The sequence below is a fragment of the Cetorhinus maximus genome, chromosome 5 (genome assembly GCF_964194155.1).
Source record: "Cetorhinus maximus chromosome 5, sCetMax3.hap1.1, whole genome shotgun sequence".
Classification (NCBI taxonomy): Eukaryota; Metazoa; Chordata; class Chondrichthyes; order Lamniformes; family Cetorhinidae; genus Cetorhinus; species Cetorhinus maximus.
The window spans coordinates 111,643,350-111,661,668 of NC_135883.1; the positions used below are offsets into that span (position 1 = coordinate 111,643,350).

The window sequence follows — 18,319 nt, forward strand, 5'->3', positions numbered from 1 at the left end:
CATATAATGACCAAAAATAATAACTTTTGTTTTAACTTGGCAACATTCTATGTACATTGCATGCCAATTCATAGTAGTGGAGTCTTCATCTCTTGGGATGGACCTCGCCCTATTTAAGAGGTTTGCTAGTTAAATTACAATACAATTTTAATGAAAGCCATGTAACAAAACCATTTTTAATCTCTCAGGGGTCTTTTTATTACTATCCATGACCGAGGACACATTGCTACCCTACTGAAATCCTGGCCTGAGGATGATATTCGGGTATGTTTGAAATGTTGTGTGCCTGTTGAAACCCTTTGTCTGTTTTAACATGTCAAAATACATTATTTTTGAAACAACATTAAATTTTAAATATTGAGCATTTGACTTATTTTCTCCTTGCCGGTTTGCCCAGGGAATGTTTCACACAAGGCCCTAAAGATCAGGCAGGCAACCTGTTCACAAATCGCAGCTGCTAATACTCTTAGTGCACTTTCGCACTAGTAGGATGGCTTGCCTACTCATTGACTCTGGTAAAGAGATACTGGGTCTCCCTTCCATGCTGCCATGCACTGGAACTGCAAAGTGCTGTGCCACACGTTTTTGGCACAGTTTTTAGTTGGTGAGAAATTGCAGATTTGAGACGAGTAGGATAAGGGCAGGTATGTTTTCTGAAAAGATGGACTTAATAATATCTGCGTTTGATTTCTTGCCTGAGCTAATTAATCCATCAATACCAGAATTGGGATGCGTGACAGTACAGTCAACTTTAGTGTCTTCTGGGCTAGGGAAATGGTAAATCAGCCAGGATTCCCAATCCTGATCTCATTCCAATGACCCTTGGTGTAAAGCATGCTTGCTTGTTAGTGAAGGTCAAGGCTAGGTTCAAGGTGAATCAGGCCCATGATTCTATAGCCTCCTAAGGCTCATTGCCTTTCACATATTAGCCTAGGCAGTCATTTGGATAAGATACTAGAGGGCTGCTAAACCCTATGGAACTATATTTCAGCATGAATTGGTAGAAACGATGGGAGGCAAGGGGAGAATGCTGATAGCAATTAAATTGACATTAGAATCCTATAATAGCAGACTTTGTAGTTTTAAAGTGTACAAAAATCCACAATCATAGAAGATTGTAATTGCTTATTTCTAAATTAAAATTGAATCAGAAGCAGGGTGTTTTTAATTGGAAAGTTGATTAATCTGTGTGTAATAGATATTATCTTGGGATTTGTGACTATTTGTGATTGAATATCTGGCTTCAAATGCTACTGATATATTTAAGTAACATGAACACTCTTCCATAGCTCTCTACAGTTAACTGTAAAGTTGTGTCAGAGGAATTGAACCACAGAGTTCAGCGACTCCGTTTGCAATAAAAAACACACTAAAATAATTTTTCACTTGAATCCTTAACTAAAACTTTGCAAGGGGAAAAGTTTTTGCAAGCAGAGTTGCTAATTAAATTCTTATCTCCTCACCCAGTCTTGACCCTGAGATTCTGAGCTATATCCAAACCCACAGGTCACCACTGGAATTTTCATTGTTTTGATCCAATTCCAATGGATTCTGCTGCCAGAGTTATGGCAAATGTCCCTGCAGAATTTCTGTGCTTATTTACCTTTCGATCCTCATAATCAATCTTCTATAAACCAACAGTGAAAGCATGGTTGCCTGAATGTATGGACAAGTTGCCAAATATCTGGTCTCTGGCAATGTTTTTGAGAGCCAATTTAAGAGGTGCAGCAATGATCTGCATTGCTTCTACCTTGCCTTCTAACCATATGGCTGAGATTACGAACACAGCATGTGTGTAATTTAATACCTTGCCTGTTTTTAATTAAGCATTTTGGTGCTATCTTGTATAAATCTTGTTTCTGCTGTCTCTAACTTTCTCATTTTGGCATTTTTCCCTCCAGGCTATTGTCATCACAGATGGAGAACGTATCCTGGGTCTGGGTGATCTTGGGAGTTATGGAATGGGAATTCCAGTGGGTAAACTAGCACTCTACACAGCGTGTGTTGGAATGAATCCTCAACAGTGTTTACCAGTGATGCTGGATGTTGGCACTGATAATAAGGTAAAGAAAATGACCTATCTTAAGGATTTACAGGATTATGTTGTCAGAGTTTACTTTTATGATCTTCGGCATCCTTTCATCTACATAAGATAATGGATGTGCTTTAGGACCTTTTACTAGATCTATATCAATGGCACATATCAACTTGGACACTGTTTCGACTATATGTGGTAACCTTTATTACACAACTTAACAATAGTACATACTCTCAATGCTTTGTGTCCCTGATTGCCTGAGTTCATCTGATGAGATGCGATGAAATGACGCAATGGAAACATCTTAAAATGAGAACAAAGACTTGAATTTTACGTGCTGGAGAACAGGGCACCATTGTTGGACAGGGAAAATAAACATAACTTAGTGCAATGATGAAAGCAAATTACTGGGGATGCTGGAAATATGAAATACAAACTCGGCAGGTCTGGCAGCACCTGTGGAGAGAGGAATGGAGTTAATGATTAGAGTCCATGTGACACTTCATATTATTATTCTTTATTATTTATAACTGAGTGCAGACAGTTGAATTTTGGACTTGTGTGTCAAGAGTGGAGAATGGGTGATTAGCCAGGATGCATGGAGAAATCAATTTTAGAAGTGACGAGTGTGGATAAGAACTTCATGCTTTCTCAGGGCCCAGAGTTTGTTGCTGAATCAGAGGGGGGTGGAAGCAGGAATGTAGTTGCTGTCTTGGGAACTCTGCATTTCAGGCCGTGCTGAATTGAAAAGGTTCCATGACCCAAAGATGGTACCAGATGGGCACAAAACCAAATTCTTACTTCATACAACATTTACATTTTAGTGATTACAGAGTTGACTATCTAATCAATATTTTTCTAGTCATTAATCATATGGCCAGGTGGAGGCTGGAGAGGAGCTCTCCTTACAGGTGTGTTCATCTACACCTGAAACTCTGCTTTCCTTAGCTTCATAGAGGGGGTGAAAACCTAACCCATATTTGGATGTCAGTGAAAATAGAACTGGTGGCAATTTATTTGCTATCTTGTCTGGAGCCCTTCAATTGATTTGTTTCAGGTTTAAGTCTGCATCTTACTAAGATGCCTAAGACTCTGCTCTTGTTAATATATTGTATTCCAGCGCACCAGTACCAACTTGTTCCAAAAGGGATTTGGGGATCTGATGGTACTGAATTCAGCTGGCCATTTTAATACCCCCATGTTTTTTGTATAGTTGCACTGGGCCAGCAGAGTTCTGAGAAATGAGCTGACCTTAATGGTACCTGGATAATTCTGACTTCTTGTTACAATAGTCGCCCCTCTTCTTTCTGTCACTAATAGCTAATGCCTTATCACTTGAGTGCAAGATTACAGCCAATAATTACTTTGTAAGATTATTTCTGTTGTACAGTTGGGTTAGATGTTTCTCTAAGAATATAAACTTGGCAGTGTGCATTTAATATTGACTACCTGAAATCTACTGGCAGTTTACAAAAAGAAGACTTTGTATTCTTGACCAGAAAGCATTAGGCATGGCAAGCTCTTTATGGAATCTGTAATGCTTTATGCATGCCTGATCAAATACAAGTCCCTGTGTCACATTATTCAATAATTTTGTAATATTAGCGTGACAGATAAATTACTAGTGCAATTACTACTGAAAAGTGTGCAGTTTTAGTTCTCACTGTTTCAAGACGTCCAGTTTCAGCCAGTGCATCTCTTGGCAGCTTGCACAAGATCAGAAGCACATGATAAATGATGGGTGCCACCTAGTATCCATTATTAGTGTAGGCACTGGGAATGTGTGCTGGAAACAGGCAGACTAGGCAGATTGTGACGTCAGCATGTAATACTGATTTGACTCTAGTGCTGCTATTTTTGAACACCATGCTCCAGCTCATGCCCTTTCAACTTTGCACAGTTGGATGTGTGTTCAGCAGGAAGGCCACCCACCAGCGCTATTTAAAGGGATGGTCAACCATTTTCCGGCTGGTTGCCGAATGATTTCTACTCGCTGAGTCAGTAGTGTTTGGAGGCTTGTATTGCTACATAAAGCTGAAGTTTACGGGGGGTGGTGTTGCAGATGGGGAAAGCTCTGATTCTCACTTCCAAGTGTTCTGCTCAGACCACTTCCTCCCAGTCACGAGTTTCCATTCCAACTCCTGCAGGCAGACCTGCAGTCCATAGGGTGAGCATAGCGTTGCCAGTATCTGTAAAAATGACTTTCGCCATGAGCTTCTTGGCATCAGTTCCTTCCAGGCTGGAGCTGGGGACATCTCCAACCTCTCTCAGTTCATTGTTACATAAGGGAGGTGACTGGTGCTCTGTATGCAAACAGAGAGGAACACATTGTGTTCTCTTTTCAGTTGGAAGCGGGTGGACCGAGCATGTGGCTTCACTAGGCTAGTGGGTTTCCCACAGTGCAGCGTGCCACTGACTGCACTTCAGTTGCTTTGAGGGAATTGCATGTAAATTCAGAGATGTAGCGCAACTGAAAAAGGTTCCCCACCCTCCATATGCAGTTGAAATGCTACTAGACTTAATGCATCATGCTTTTCGATGCTTGATATCCTGGCCGTGGTCATGGTGCCTTTACACTGTGCCAGTGCTCTGTACTATCAGCATTTGAGACACCATGAAAGACCAGTGGGTGCCTAATGGGCAACAAAAGTCATCCTGACCACCTAGCTCATGACTCTGGTGCTCAACCAATGCACATGTGGGCAGCATTCATATACTGAGATAAAAGCAAAATACTGTGGATGCTGGAAATTTGAAATAAAAAAATTTAGAATTCCAAGGAAGATTCATATTGGACTCAAATGTTAACTGTTTCTCTCTCCACAGATGCTGCAAGACCTGCTGAGTTGTTCAAGCATTTTCTGTTTTTATTTCATACCGAGAACCATGCTGACATGCAAAATATCATTGAAAAGACTATAGGGGTGCTTGAACAATGCTCCTGCTGTCTGGACTACTCTGTGGGAGCTCTGCAGTACTGGGCAGAGCATGTCATAATTGATCATGATCTGCATGCAGCACACCTTCGCTATCATGAGGGTGTATAGCCCTTGTCACTAGTTATATGGCAGCCAGCCAAGGAGGAGAAGGATGGAGGAGGCAACCCTTTCTGGCTGGGCTATGCATGATCAGCTCATCCAACTGCAGTACCAATGAGCACAACCCCCAATTCCCCACTTACCAACAGCCCCACACCTCAACTTCCCTCCGTCATTGATCATGACAACACCTTCTTGGCCACAAAGCTGAAATAAAAGCCATCACAAAACAAGCAGTGCAAAGCAACTTTATCAAACAAGCCATTCAATAGTCCATACCCTTGTGCATTCCCTTAATGTCTGCCTTCTGTGTGCTTTTGCCCTTCTGAGTGCTTCTATGCAGTGCTACCCAAGCAGCTGAAATGTTGTTGACTTTTAGTGGGGGAGACTGCAAATGACTTTGCATAAGGACCTTGTACAGCTCTGGCCCTAGAAGGCCTGGCTAAAGACTGCACGACCTTGGTTAGGGTTAGTCTGCAGCTATGGTGGCAGTAAACTGCTTGTGTACAGCAACAAGCTGAGCTTGTATCACTTCAGTCTGAGCTTCTACTCAGCACTTGGTGTGGTTTTTACCTGTGCTGCATAGCAGCTGGGATGTTGGCCATCAGGCGCTGCATCATGATTGGGTCTGCGAGTGTGCTAATGGACTTGGCCACCACATTCACACTGGAAAGGGTGGACTCCAAGCTCTACACACAGCTCTAAGCAAGGTTGGTGCTGAATTCCTCCTCCATGCCCCTTGACAATGATGGTAGTCTTTCTGATAGGCCTGCCAATGCACCATGCATTTGTATATGCATAACTGTCCACTTTTGTCTTTCCACTACCCCACTGAAGTCCACATCTGAGTCCTCTGCAGCAGAACCAGCACCTTGGCTACCTTTGCCCATTGCAGGCAAAATCTACCTGGTGTTCCACCATGTGGAAATCCCTCTGCCCTCCCCCTCCCACTAAGATACCTGTAAAACTATGTGCCGTGTCAGTTTTTGAGCTGGTGACTGCGAATGTCAGGGTGAGTAACAGTGTTTCTTCATAAGTCTTTTCAGCCTCTACCATTTCTTGCTCCTACACTGTTACCTGGTTAAGTTGCAGTTCCTAGGGATCTGAAAGGGAAAAGCCACAAGGTAAGGTTGTGGTGAGGAGAAAGGAAGAGGTGCACCCTTAAAATCATTTGCAGGTTGTAAATCGGAAGAGATTGTGGGATGTGCGAAGGAGGATTAGCTATGAGCATCCTGTCATCTTCAGTGGTTTCAGCATGGCCACTGGTCTCAGCCTCAATTATGGCTGGTCCAAAGATGGTGGTGACTACTGTCTCCTCCGTCAAAGTGAGGGCATGCAGCAGTTCCTCCCCCTGACCTCTCTGGGCCAACAGTTGGCTCTTGCTGCTTCTGTTTGTGCAGCACCTTGTTCTGGAGTTTAGGATGAGAGCTGATCACGTTGAAACATAAAAGATTCTGAGAGCACTTGGTAGGATAAATGCTGAGAGGCTGGAGAGTCAAGAACCGTGGGTAAAAGTCTCAGAATAAGGGGTTGGCCATGTAGGACTGAGTTGTGGGGATATTTCTTTACTCAGAGGCTTGTGAATCTATGAAATTGTCTACCCCAGAGAGCTGTGGGTTTTTTGAGTATATTCAAGAATGAGATTGCTTAGATTTTTGGAAACTAAAGGAACTCTGGGATAGGGCAGGAAAATAAGATCAGCCATGATCTTATTGAATGGCCATATGCTCATCTGGCTGTAGTCCTGTTTCTATTTCTTGTTCTCCTGGACTATTTTACAAGGCATGTGCTGTACAATTGCTTTAGTACTTTAAAGCCACCATCAACAATTTAAAAAGCCATGTAACTTGGTCTCTGGTTAATTTCAGGAGGAATGTGAATATTGACATTGATCTTTGTGCAGGGACAAAATGGACATCTAGGAACTGGATACAAGTGGAATCTCCAGGCCACAGTCACGGTCAGACAGGCCCCAGAATTGTGAATTTTTTTTTGTCCTCAGCCCTCTTACAAAGGGGGCAAATTCACTACTTCTCCCTGTCTCATGCTCCTGCAATCCTTTGGTTTCTAAGTGGTTTTGAATTATGTGCATTCCACCACTCAACACTCCTATTCTTTGTCTGGCTTCACATGTTCAGCGATACTTGCAGGCCACCACATTTTTTCATGGCCTGTGGTGCAGTGTGGAAAGAGAAAACAGGCAGAAGAGGCTTGGTGGTGGTGATGGTGGCAAATTCTGCAGGAGCCAGAAATGCCAGGTCATCTTAAATGTCTCTGGGGGGGCCTGGAGCAGGTAGAAGCTGCATTTGCCACATGCAGTTGTGGCTTGCAGGGTGCTTTCCTGTGATGCAATTCCTGCCTCCCTTTGTGCCCATCCATCTTTATGCAGGAACAAAATAAGCACCAGGGAATTGGATACGAGTGGGATCCCCAGGTCATGGTCATGGTCAGGCAGGCCCCAGAACTGTGATTTTTTTTTTCCTTATTTGTCCTTTGCCCTCTTACAAAAGGGGGCAAATTTGGTGGACTGCTCCATCTTTTACAATATCCAAATACTGAAAATGCTGGAGATCCAAAATAAAAACAAAATGCAGGAAACACTCAACAGATCCAACAGCACCTGTAGGGAAGAGAAATAGAGTTAAAATTTCTGGTTGAATACCTTTCCATTACTCCTTTTGGTGGGGGCCAGTCAGTCTTTTGCTCATATGATTCTGCAGCAATGCATCCACAGAGTGGTGTGACGGGTACTAAAGTACTTTATGCTGACTTCAAGGTTTCTGCACAAACCAGTTACTCCCAGACGTAGGTGACAAGTGGGCATTCTCCTTGGAATACAGTACGACCTGGAGAATGAGCAGAAGCCATACAGAGCAGGGCTAACTGTTGGACAAGAAGGTGGGTATACCAAGGCTCTTGGCTGGAGGCCATAATTTCTCAGAATGTTCAGGAAACAATGTTCTGACCTAAACCTCAGCAAAGAACAATGTGAAAGACTGCGCTTCACTTAGGATGCCCTCACTGATATGTGCCAGCTGCAGCAGCCACAACTCCAACCTCTGGGCAGGGCAAGAACTGCATTGCCAGTGACTGTTGCCATGAACGTTTATGCATCTGGCTCCTTCCAGGTTGGAGCCGGATGTTTCATATCCTGGTGATGTGGTGTATCTTATCTAGAGAAACTGTAGCCTTACTGTGGTAGTTACTTCAAACTGGTTTATTTATATTATGTACACTATATGCATGGTGAGCTACAAAGTAGGCACATCTTTCCTGAGTGCTGCCTGCTCTACCTTCTGTACAGAGTCTCTAGCACATGACTGCTGATGCCATTGCCACCTCATGGCCTACATCACTCATTAGCATAACAATTCTATTACATGGAGATACTTGCAACATCATGTAGTTTGCCATCAATGTTGTATAAGGGAGGTCACTGAGGCTCTATTCAAAGAGAGCTGACTTCATGACTACAGAAAGAAGCACTAGGATTGGGTGTGAGTATGATTTGAGCAGTGTGAGGTTATGTGGTGCAATGTGTAGTCTATGGCATTTAATGATGCATTCATTGGCCCTGTCCATGCATATGAGGTCATTGATTTTCTTGCAGCACTGTGCCCAGTTTTTTGGATTAGACTGGCATTGACCTCCCACAGCTATCTGCTGCCACCGCCTTTTGAGTCTCTTGGCTCCCTCCAGATGCAGGACATCTCTCTAACTTTCCACCTCCTTCACTAAAGCCTCCAATGCAGCATCGGAAGCCCACGTTGTGCCATTCTTTGCTGTTTCCCAGACTAGATTTGCTTCCTGTATGATTGCCAGCATCTGCTCTAGGAACAATGCACCTCCTCTTTCAGAGGTTCAGGTTAGCTATAAGCCCTGCTGTCAAGTTAATGCAGCACAGTTCTCATTCAAATGCTGTGTGCTACAGCACCATGTTGTTACATTGCCTGCACTACACTAAATGGGCGGAGGTTAATTGCGCATCACTATCCCAATGCATCTGCTGTCCATTTTGGCCCCCTGAGACTTTAAGCAATTATTTAAATTAAGTATTTTTTAACAGTAGAAATGTGTACAATTATATACAAATGAAGAAGAATGTGCCTCATCTTGTGATATTTGTTTTAGAATGTCAGCGATGTAGATCGACTGGTCAAAGGGTTAAAAGTTATCAACCGATATGAGTCTCATTGTGCAGGCATACAGGAGCACCGGCTATGGTGCAAAGTTGTTTTTCAGCTTGCTGTCAATCTGGGGTCACATATTTTTCCACAATAAATTCCTGTTTGCAAGTCACTAAATCATTTTGAATTTCTCTCTTGATTAATCATGATGAATTAAGCAGACACAAAAAGAAAATGTAGCCATGTATCAGTCCTTTATCATATAATCATAAGAACAGCTGGCCTGACTTGGTGTGGGTGTAACAGCAGCATTTGAAATGATCACTGTTTTGCATTCTGTTTGATAAGAGGTAATTCTTATTTGACAATGTGTGAATAGAGTCAAAGTACTTAAGAAAATTACAGCCAGGGTTGGTTACAAACACTACTTAACTTCTAGCTTGACCCAGTTTGTAATGTGGGTTGCATTCAGTTTCTGACAGAGACAAAGCTAAAGTAACTGGAGGCAGGCAGCAGTCTGAAAAGTATACAGCTGAGATGAGCAGTCATCGCAGTGTGCTTTGTTTCTGCTGTGTACCTTAAATCTGTGTAAAGAGAAAACAAGAAGCTTTAAATCCAGGCAATAAAACTGTCCTGTAATCGAAGGAGTAGGATTAGTAATGATTGATGCTTTGGTCTCCATAATTTTCCAGACAGTAATCGGAGTTTGTTGAAACGCTTAAATGCATGGAAATAGGAGTGAAAATATTAAAACAGCAACTTCCCTAGACTTCCACTTTATATTTTATTTCTGCCCTCATTCACTTATAGTTATTATAGTCACAGTGCTGAATTTCCTTGGAAAGATATTTTTAAAAAGGTTTAACTTTCATCCTTTGCAATATAATTTTAAGTAAAATAATGATTCCTGAACGGTTACCTAATTTTATCAAGCACATTTCACTTTCAGATTGCTCTTTGTGGGTGTTTGCTGTGTGCAACCAGGAATATCCTCCAAATGTTGGTAATATTTGTGGCCTGAGACTAATTTGCATATGGGAAATCAACTCCCCAGGCTCTAAGAGCCTGGTCCACATCAGGGCAGAAGTCAGGAAGAGTAGGCCACAGAGGCTTGTTTCTGTGTGGGAGTGTTGATCACCTCAAGTGCAGGTGAAAGATGTAAAGAAAGGAATTTTTTTTGTCCACATCGTGTTTTTCTCGTTATGCAATATTTCTTTTTTTTTCATTCACGGGATGTGTGCTTTGCTGACTGGCCAGCATTCATTGCTCATCCCTAGTTGCCCTTGAGAAGGTGGCGGTGAGCTGCCTTCTGAAACTGCTGCAGTCCATGTGGTGTAGGTACACCCACAATGCTGTTAGGAAGGGAGTTCCAGGATTTTGGCCCAGTGATTGTGAAGGAACAGCAATATATTCCCAAGTCAGGATGGTGAGTGACTTGGAGGTGGTCATTGCCTGACACTTGTGTGGCACAAATGTTACTTGCCACTTGTTAGCCCAAGCCTGGATATTGCCCAGGCCTTGCTGCATTGGGACACGGGCTGCTTCAGTATCTGAGGTGTCTTGAATGGTGTTGAACATTGTGCAATTGTCAGCAAATATACCCACTTCTGTCCTTATGATGGAAGGAAGATCATTGATGAAGCAGCTGAAGATGGTGGGCTGAGGAACTCCTGCAATGATGTCCTGGAGCTGAGATGACTGATCTCCAACAACCACAACCATCTTCCTCTGTGCTAGGTATGACTCCTACCAGTAGAGAGTTTTCCCCCTGATTTCCATTGACTCCAGTTTTGTTAGGGCTCCTTGATGCCATGCTCTGTCAAATGCTGCCTTGATGTCAAAGCAGTCACTCTCACCTCACCTCAGGAGTTCAGCTCTTTTGTCCATCTTTGAACCAAGGCTATAATGAGGTCGGGGCTACTCAGCTCCTGGTGGAACCAAAATTGGGTGTCAGTGAGCAGGTTATTGCTAAGTACGTCCCACTTAATAGCACTGTTGAGGACCCCTTCCATTACTCTACTGATGGTGGAGAGTAGACTGATGGGGAGGTAATTGGCCGGGTTGGATTTGTCCTTTTTGTGTACAGGATATACCTGGGCAATTTTCCACATAGGGTAGATGTCAGTGTTGTAACTGTACTGGAACAGCTTGGCTAGGTGCACGGCAAGTTCTGGAGCACAAATCTTCAGCACTATTGCTGGAATATTGTCAGAGCCCATAGTTTTTGCAGCATCGCTGAAAACTGGCATCTTTGCTGGGGACCCCTGGAGGAGGCCGAGATGGATCATCCACTCGGCACTTCTGGCTGAAGATTATAGCAAATGCTTCAGCCTTATCTTTTGCACTGATGTGCTGGTCTCCTCCATCATTGAGTATGGGGGATATTTGTGGAGCCTCTTCTTCCAGTGAGTTGTTTAATTGTCCACCACCACTCACGACTGGATGTGGCAGGACTGCAGAGCTTAGATCTGATTCGTTGGTTGTGGGATCACTTAGCCCTGTGTATCACTTGCTGCTTATGCTGTTTGGCATGCGAGTAGTCCTGTGTTATAGCTTCACCAGGTTGACACCTCATTTTTAGGTATGCCTGGTGCTGCTCCTGGCATGCCTCCTGCACCCTTCATTGAACCAGGGTTGATCCCCTGGCTTGATGGTAATGGTAGAGTGGGGGATATGCTCTGTCTATCACTTGCTGCTTATGCAGTTTGGCACACAGATAGATAGTCCTGTGTTATAGCTTTACCAGGTTCACCTGGCCAAGAAAATTATGCCGCTCACCTTGTTTGCAAGGATTATTTGGAAAAATGTGTCATCTATCACTTTCTGAACCAACATAGCCCAGGGCCTGAACTTATGCACATCTGCTCACTGTGCTGGTCCTGCCATTAGCGCTGGCATGCACCGTTCAATGGAACGAGGTGAACGTAGCCATGATAGAATGAGGTAGCCTTTTGCAGGGCTTCATCAAAACGCCTGCAAAATTAAAGAATATCTGCCTGAGGTAAGTACTTGGAACAAGCAAAAACACTTGAGATTTAAAATTGCAACTTTGCTTTGCTGCTTGATTACTGTGCTATTTGTGCAATTGGTTTGGTGCATTATCGTTCGGATGTTGACGGACATGTTTAACCTTCTCATAGTCATGTGGTCAACAGGTTATTGGGGAACTATGTAACGAATGAGAAAGGATCTGTTTTATTGCTACCCTTAACAAATCAACATATTTTAAAATTCCTAAATTATATTGTTGAACTTCAACTGATCTTTTATGCTAAATGGCACAAATGTGATGAGCTGATTGGTATGTCTATTACTGTATGTCAGCCCTTAAAGGAGTAATTTGTTGCCTCTGGTTATCAGTGCTGACAAATGAACAGCATGATGTATGATAGAGTTGTGGAATATATTGAACTTGATTTTTATTTGTTTAATTGTCTTTTATCTTCATGTTGGAAGTTCTGTTGGTTAACATATACTGGTTTCAGAAAAATCACATGGTATTTAAAATCATGTCTCTTGCTTATTGCACTTTTCCCTAAGCCTTTGCTTAAGCTGATTTGTTTTTGCCATGGTATCAAGACGGAATGGATTACATCATCCCCCTCCTTCGAATCAGTGCGGTTTCTTGTACTAAATCGGTTGGAACTAACACATTGCATGAATATTAGCAGCGTTCAGTTGTGTGAACTGACAGGCCTTTCTATAGTCCGATTCTTAAGAGTTGCCATGTGATATGTTCTGGGGGCTGCAGTACAGCCCCCATTGATAAAAGGATTGCCACTGGCTTTTCAGGCGTATGATTAAATATAAACCTCACAATCCTATTCTTAATGTTCAAGCAGTGTTAATTTTGCAAAAGCTTGCTCACTGACCTCTCAGCAGTGATCAGCCATCTTTAGGGGCAGCTTAGTTCGTCCAGAACTCTGCCGATGAGGTAATTTCTTAGAATTTTAACTCGGCATTTTGGCTAATGATTTCAGTCAGTTCAGACTTACAATAGGGGTGTCCCTTTTTTCTTTATCAACAATGAAATGGTCTGCTAGCATACAGAAAACAAGTCTGTTGTTTGTATTAGCCTAGTCATTAATGGTTGCTATTTAAGACAAGGGGTGGAGTAATTCAAATTCATTTCCATTTGTTCCTTTAAACTGAGATAATTTGTTCCCTGAAGCTTTGTTTCTGAAGATTTTTGATAAAACTTCACATTTTTATGTTGCCATATTTGCTTCTTTGGTCATCTGTGTTTGCTTTTTAGGTATGTCGTTAGTGATTTTGGTCTTCACTGTTTTCTCCAGTTCTTGTATCCTCAAAGTAAACTGGAAACATTGACAGAGGCATGAATTTGATTGTCATTTTTAAACAAAATACATTTATACAATTTTATATATAGCTATGGACCTGGGAAATTATCTTGTGCATGATTGTGTTGCTTTCAAAATAACCATAATTATCATGTTCATTCTATATGGTTCTGACTTAAATGGCTCTTTCCAGTGTAAGTGGCTTTAATATTAAAATTATGTCAAGATTACTTGGTTTCTATGCATTAAGCTGCATTCAAGCTATTGGAGCATAGCTTTGTGAAGCCTCTGTTTCCGTGGTCACGAAGCAGTGAGAAAATATGTGGCCAGCAGCATGTTAGACTGCCTTAGTCTGCAGTCCTGATGGTCTCCCAAAGTGTGGGCCTGTTACTATGTGTAGAAATCTTAGCAGTTCGGTGACACTGACTGATATATGCTTGTTTTAGGGTTGTCTTCCCTCTAGCTATTGTGTAATTTAAAAATAAAATCCACACCATGGTAGAAACAATCCAGACAAGAGGACAGCTCACCTCTGAACTTGGAGCACGTGGTGAAGGTCTAACTTTGAGTGAGTTCTGGGGGTCCAGTGAGTTTAACAAGACTTGTATGATATTGCTTGATCTGCAGAGAACTGTCCTCTTCCTAGAGCTAGGTCAGAAGCCAAGGGATTAGTTGTCCTTTACTCCTTCTTGTCAGCATTGATCAAAGACTTCAGCTACAGATATTTTATAGATTGCTTGCCCATGTTTACTACTACATGGAAAGTACAACAGGCTCTTGTAAGTTATAGCTTTAAATTATGTTCTAATATGACAATAATTATATTGTAATATTTTTACAGCACATTTTGGAACAATAGTGGATTCATTGAAAAATAAAATTATTTTTGTAAGTTTCTACTGTTTTAATGTGGCAACAGATGCAGTAAGCAAAAATGTAATATTTACATTTAATTCAAAAAACGCCCCGTGAAGTGATGCTGGGAATCATGTCAATCACAGCTCAAAGGACAAGTTCTTTATATCTTTCCACGTGAAACGCTGGAGTATTTTCCTAAATATACCCTTTACAACTTTCATTGTGCTATTTCATGTGTCCATATGATTCAGATGTTACCAATGTATATTACCGATTCTTGTTGCGGGGTGGGTGTGGGTGGAGCTGAATTTTATTTCACATGATGTCACTGCGGCTTATGGTGACCTGAGTTCTAGCGACTGCATGTGTATTGTTATAGCCTTTGCATTCCTGTTTAAGTGGGGTTTGTGTGCATTTATAGAGATAGAATTGATCCAGAATTGAACTGCCACTTTGCAGTTTTAATGTAAATGCAGCCAATTTTCAGGCCTGACTTCACCTCTGACTGCAGTGGAATGGGGTGTCCTGGCGGCCCGCTTCTACCCCCTACCCAAAATCCACAAACATGACTGTCCCAGCAGACTGATCGTGTCAGCCTGTTCCTGCCCCACGGAACTCATTTCTTGCTAATCTTGACTCCATTCTCCCTCCCCTTGTCCAGTTTCTTCCCACCTATATCCACGATTCTTCTGACACCCTACATCATATCAACAATTTCCAGTTCCCTGGCCCCAGCCACCGCCTCTTCACCATGGACGTCCAATCCCTCTACACCTCCATCCCCCACCAGGATGGTCTGAGGGCTCTCCGCTTCTTCCTCGAACAGATGTCCGAATAATCCCCATCCACCACCACTCTCTTCCGTCTGGCTGAACTTGTTCTCTCACTGAACAATTTCTCCTTAAACTCCTCTCACTTCCTCCAAATAAAAGGTGTGGCTATGGGTACCCACATGGGCCCCAGTTATGCCTGTCCCTTTATGGGGTATGTGGAACATTCCTTGTTCCAGTCCTATTGGGGGGACTCCCACAACCCTCTTTCTCGGAACATCGATGACTGTTTCGGCGCCGCTTCATTCTCTTGTCTGGACCGAGAAAAATTTATCAATTTTTCTTCGTTTCCACCCCTCTGTGATCTTCACATGATCCATCTCCAACACTTCCCTTCCTTGACCTCTGTCTCCATTCCTGGTGATACTGTCCACCAATATTCATTACAAGCTCACCAACTCCCACAGCTACCTTGACTATAGCTCCTCACACCCTGCTTCCTGTAAGAACTCCATCCCATTCTCTCAGCTCCTTTGCCTCCGTTGCATCAGTTCCGATGATGTAACTTTCCAAAACAACGCTTCTGACATGTCTTCCTTAATCGAGGTTCTCCCCCCCCCTCCACCCCCAGACTGTGGTTGACAGGGCCCTCAACTGTGTCCGACCCATCTCCTGTGCCTCTGCCCTTATCCCTTCCCCTCCCTCCCAGAACCATGATAGGGTCTCCCTTGTCCTCACTTTTCACCCCACCAGCCTCCACATTCAAATGTTTATCCTCCGCATTTCCATCAACTCCAGCATGATGCCACCACCAAACACATCTTCCCCTCACCCTGCCTGTCAGCATTCCATAGGAACCGTTCCCTCTGGAACGCCCTGGTCCACTCCTCCACCACGTCCAACCCCTTATCCCCCTCCCAATGGCACCATCCCATGCAATTGCAGAAGGTACAACACCTGCCCCTTTACCACCTCCCTCCTCACCATCCAAGAGCCCAAATTCTCCTTCCAGGTGAAGCAGTGCTTCATTTACACCTCCTTCAATTTGGTCTACTCCATTTACTGCATTGGGGAGACCAAACACTGACTGGGTGACCGCTTTGCGGAACACCTTTGGTCTGTCTGCAAGTATAACCCAGTCCTTCCTGTGCCGCTGATCTGATAACCCCCAACTCCACTTTCCTGCCTTTTTCCCCATAACCTTTGATTCCCTTACTGATTAAAAATCTATCTCAGCTTTGAATATACTTAACGATCTAGCCTCTGCAGCCCTCTGCGGTAAAGAATTCTACAGATTGACAACCCTCTGAGAGAAGAAATTCCTCCTCATCTCTATTTTAAATGGGTGCCCCCTTACTCTGATTATGCCCCCTGCTCCTAGACTCTTCCACAAGGGGAAACAACCTCTCAGCATCTACCCTGTCAAGTCCCCTAAGAATCTTATATGTTTCAATAAGGTTGCCTCTCATTCTTCTAAATTCCAATGAGTACAGGACCAACCTACTTAACCTCTCCTCCTAAAGCCCTTCCATACCCAGGATCAACCTAGTGAACCTTCTCTGGACTGCCTCCAATACCAATATATCTTTGCTTAGATAAGGGGACCAAAATTGTTCACAGTATTCTGGGTGTGGTCTAACAAGTGCCTTGTATAGTTTTAGCAAGACTTCCCTATTTTTATACTCCATTCCCTTTGAAATAAAGGCCAACATTCCATTTGCCTTACCTATTACCTATTGAACTTGTATGTTAGCTTTTTGTGATTCACGCACAAGGAACCTGAAATCCCTCTGTGCTGCAGCTTTCTGCAACTCTTTCTCCGGTACATCGATGATTGCTTCGTTGCTGCATCATGCTCTCGTCTGGACCTGGAAAAATTTATTAATTTTACTTCCAATTTCCACCCCTCCATCATTTTCACATGGTCCATCTCTGACACTTCTCTTCCCTTCCTTGACCTCTCTGTCTCAATTTCTGGTGATAGACACACCCCACTTCCTGTAAGGACTCCATCCAATTCTCTCAGTTTCTTCGCTCCGTCATATCTGTTCTGATGATGCCACTTTCACAAACAGTTCCTCTGACATGTCTTCCGTCTTCCTTAACCGAGGTTTTCCACCCACGGTGGTTAACAGGGCCATCGACCGTGTCCGGCCCATCTCCCGCTCATCCGCCCTCACACCTTCCTCTCCCTCCCAGAACCATGATAGGGTCCCCCTTGTCCTCACTTATCACCCCACCAGCCTCCACATTCAAAGGATCATCCTCTGCCATCTCTGCCAACTCCAGCATGATACCACCACCAAACACATCTTCCCTTCACTCCCCTGGTGGAATTCCGCAGGGATTGTTCCCTCCAGGTCACCCTGGTCCACTCCTCCATCGCCCCCTACACCTCAACCCCCTCCCACGGCACCTTCCCATGCAACCGCAGAAGGTGCAACACCTGCCCCTTTACTTGCCCCCCTCCTCGCCGTCCAAAGGCCCAAACACTCTTTTCAAGTGAAGCAGCATTTCACTTGCACTTCCCTCAATTTAGTCTACTGCATTCGCTGCTCCCAATGTGGTCTCCTCTACATTGGAGTGACCAAACGCAGACCGGGTGACTACTTTGCAGAACACCTTTGGTCTGTCCACAAGCATTACCCAGACCTCCCTGTCGCTTGCCATTTCAGCACTCCACTCTACTCTCATGCCCGCATGTCCGTCCTTGGCCTGCTGCATTGTTCTAGTGAAGCTCAACGCAAACTGGAGGAACAGCACCTCATCTTCTAACTAGGCACTTTACAGCCTTCCGGACTGAATATTGAGTTCAACAACTTTAGATCATGAACTCTCTCCTCCATCCCCACACCCTTTCTGATCCCCCTTTTTCCAATAATTTATATATATTTTTCTTTTCCCACCTGTTTCCATTATTTTTAAATGTATTTCCATCCATTGTTATATCTCTACCTTTTAGCCTATTTCGATCCCTTCCCCCCACCCCAACCCACTAGGGCTATCTGTACCTTGCTCGTCCTGCTTTCTACCCTTAATGTCACCATTAGCACATTTCTTAGCTAATATCACCACTGTCAACACCTCTTTGTCCTTTTGGTTATGACATCTTTTGGTTATCTCCACCTATCACTGGCCCTCTATCCAGCTCTATCTGCCCCACCCCCCTCAACCAGCTTATATTTCA

The 18,319-nt window shown here is 43.4% G+C and overlaps 1 protein-coding gene across 1 annotated transcript in view; it reads left to right on the forward strand.

Moving 5' to 3' along the window:
* Positions 1–18,319, forward strand: part of me1 (malic enzyme 1, NADP(+)-dependent, cytosolic) — a 493,779-nt gene that overhangs the window by 210,722 nt on the left and 264,738 nt on the right. Inside the window, exons 4-5 of the mRNA XM_078542316.1 lie at positions 189–264; positions 1,902–2,063. Coding sequence (XP_078398442.1) covers positions 189–264; positions 1,902–2,063 — 238 coding nt within the window. The remainder of the gene's footprint in view (positions 1–188; positions 265–1,901; positions 2,064–18,319) is intronic.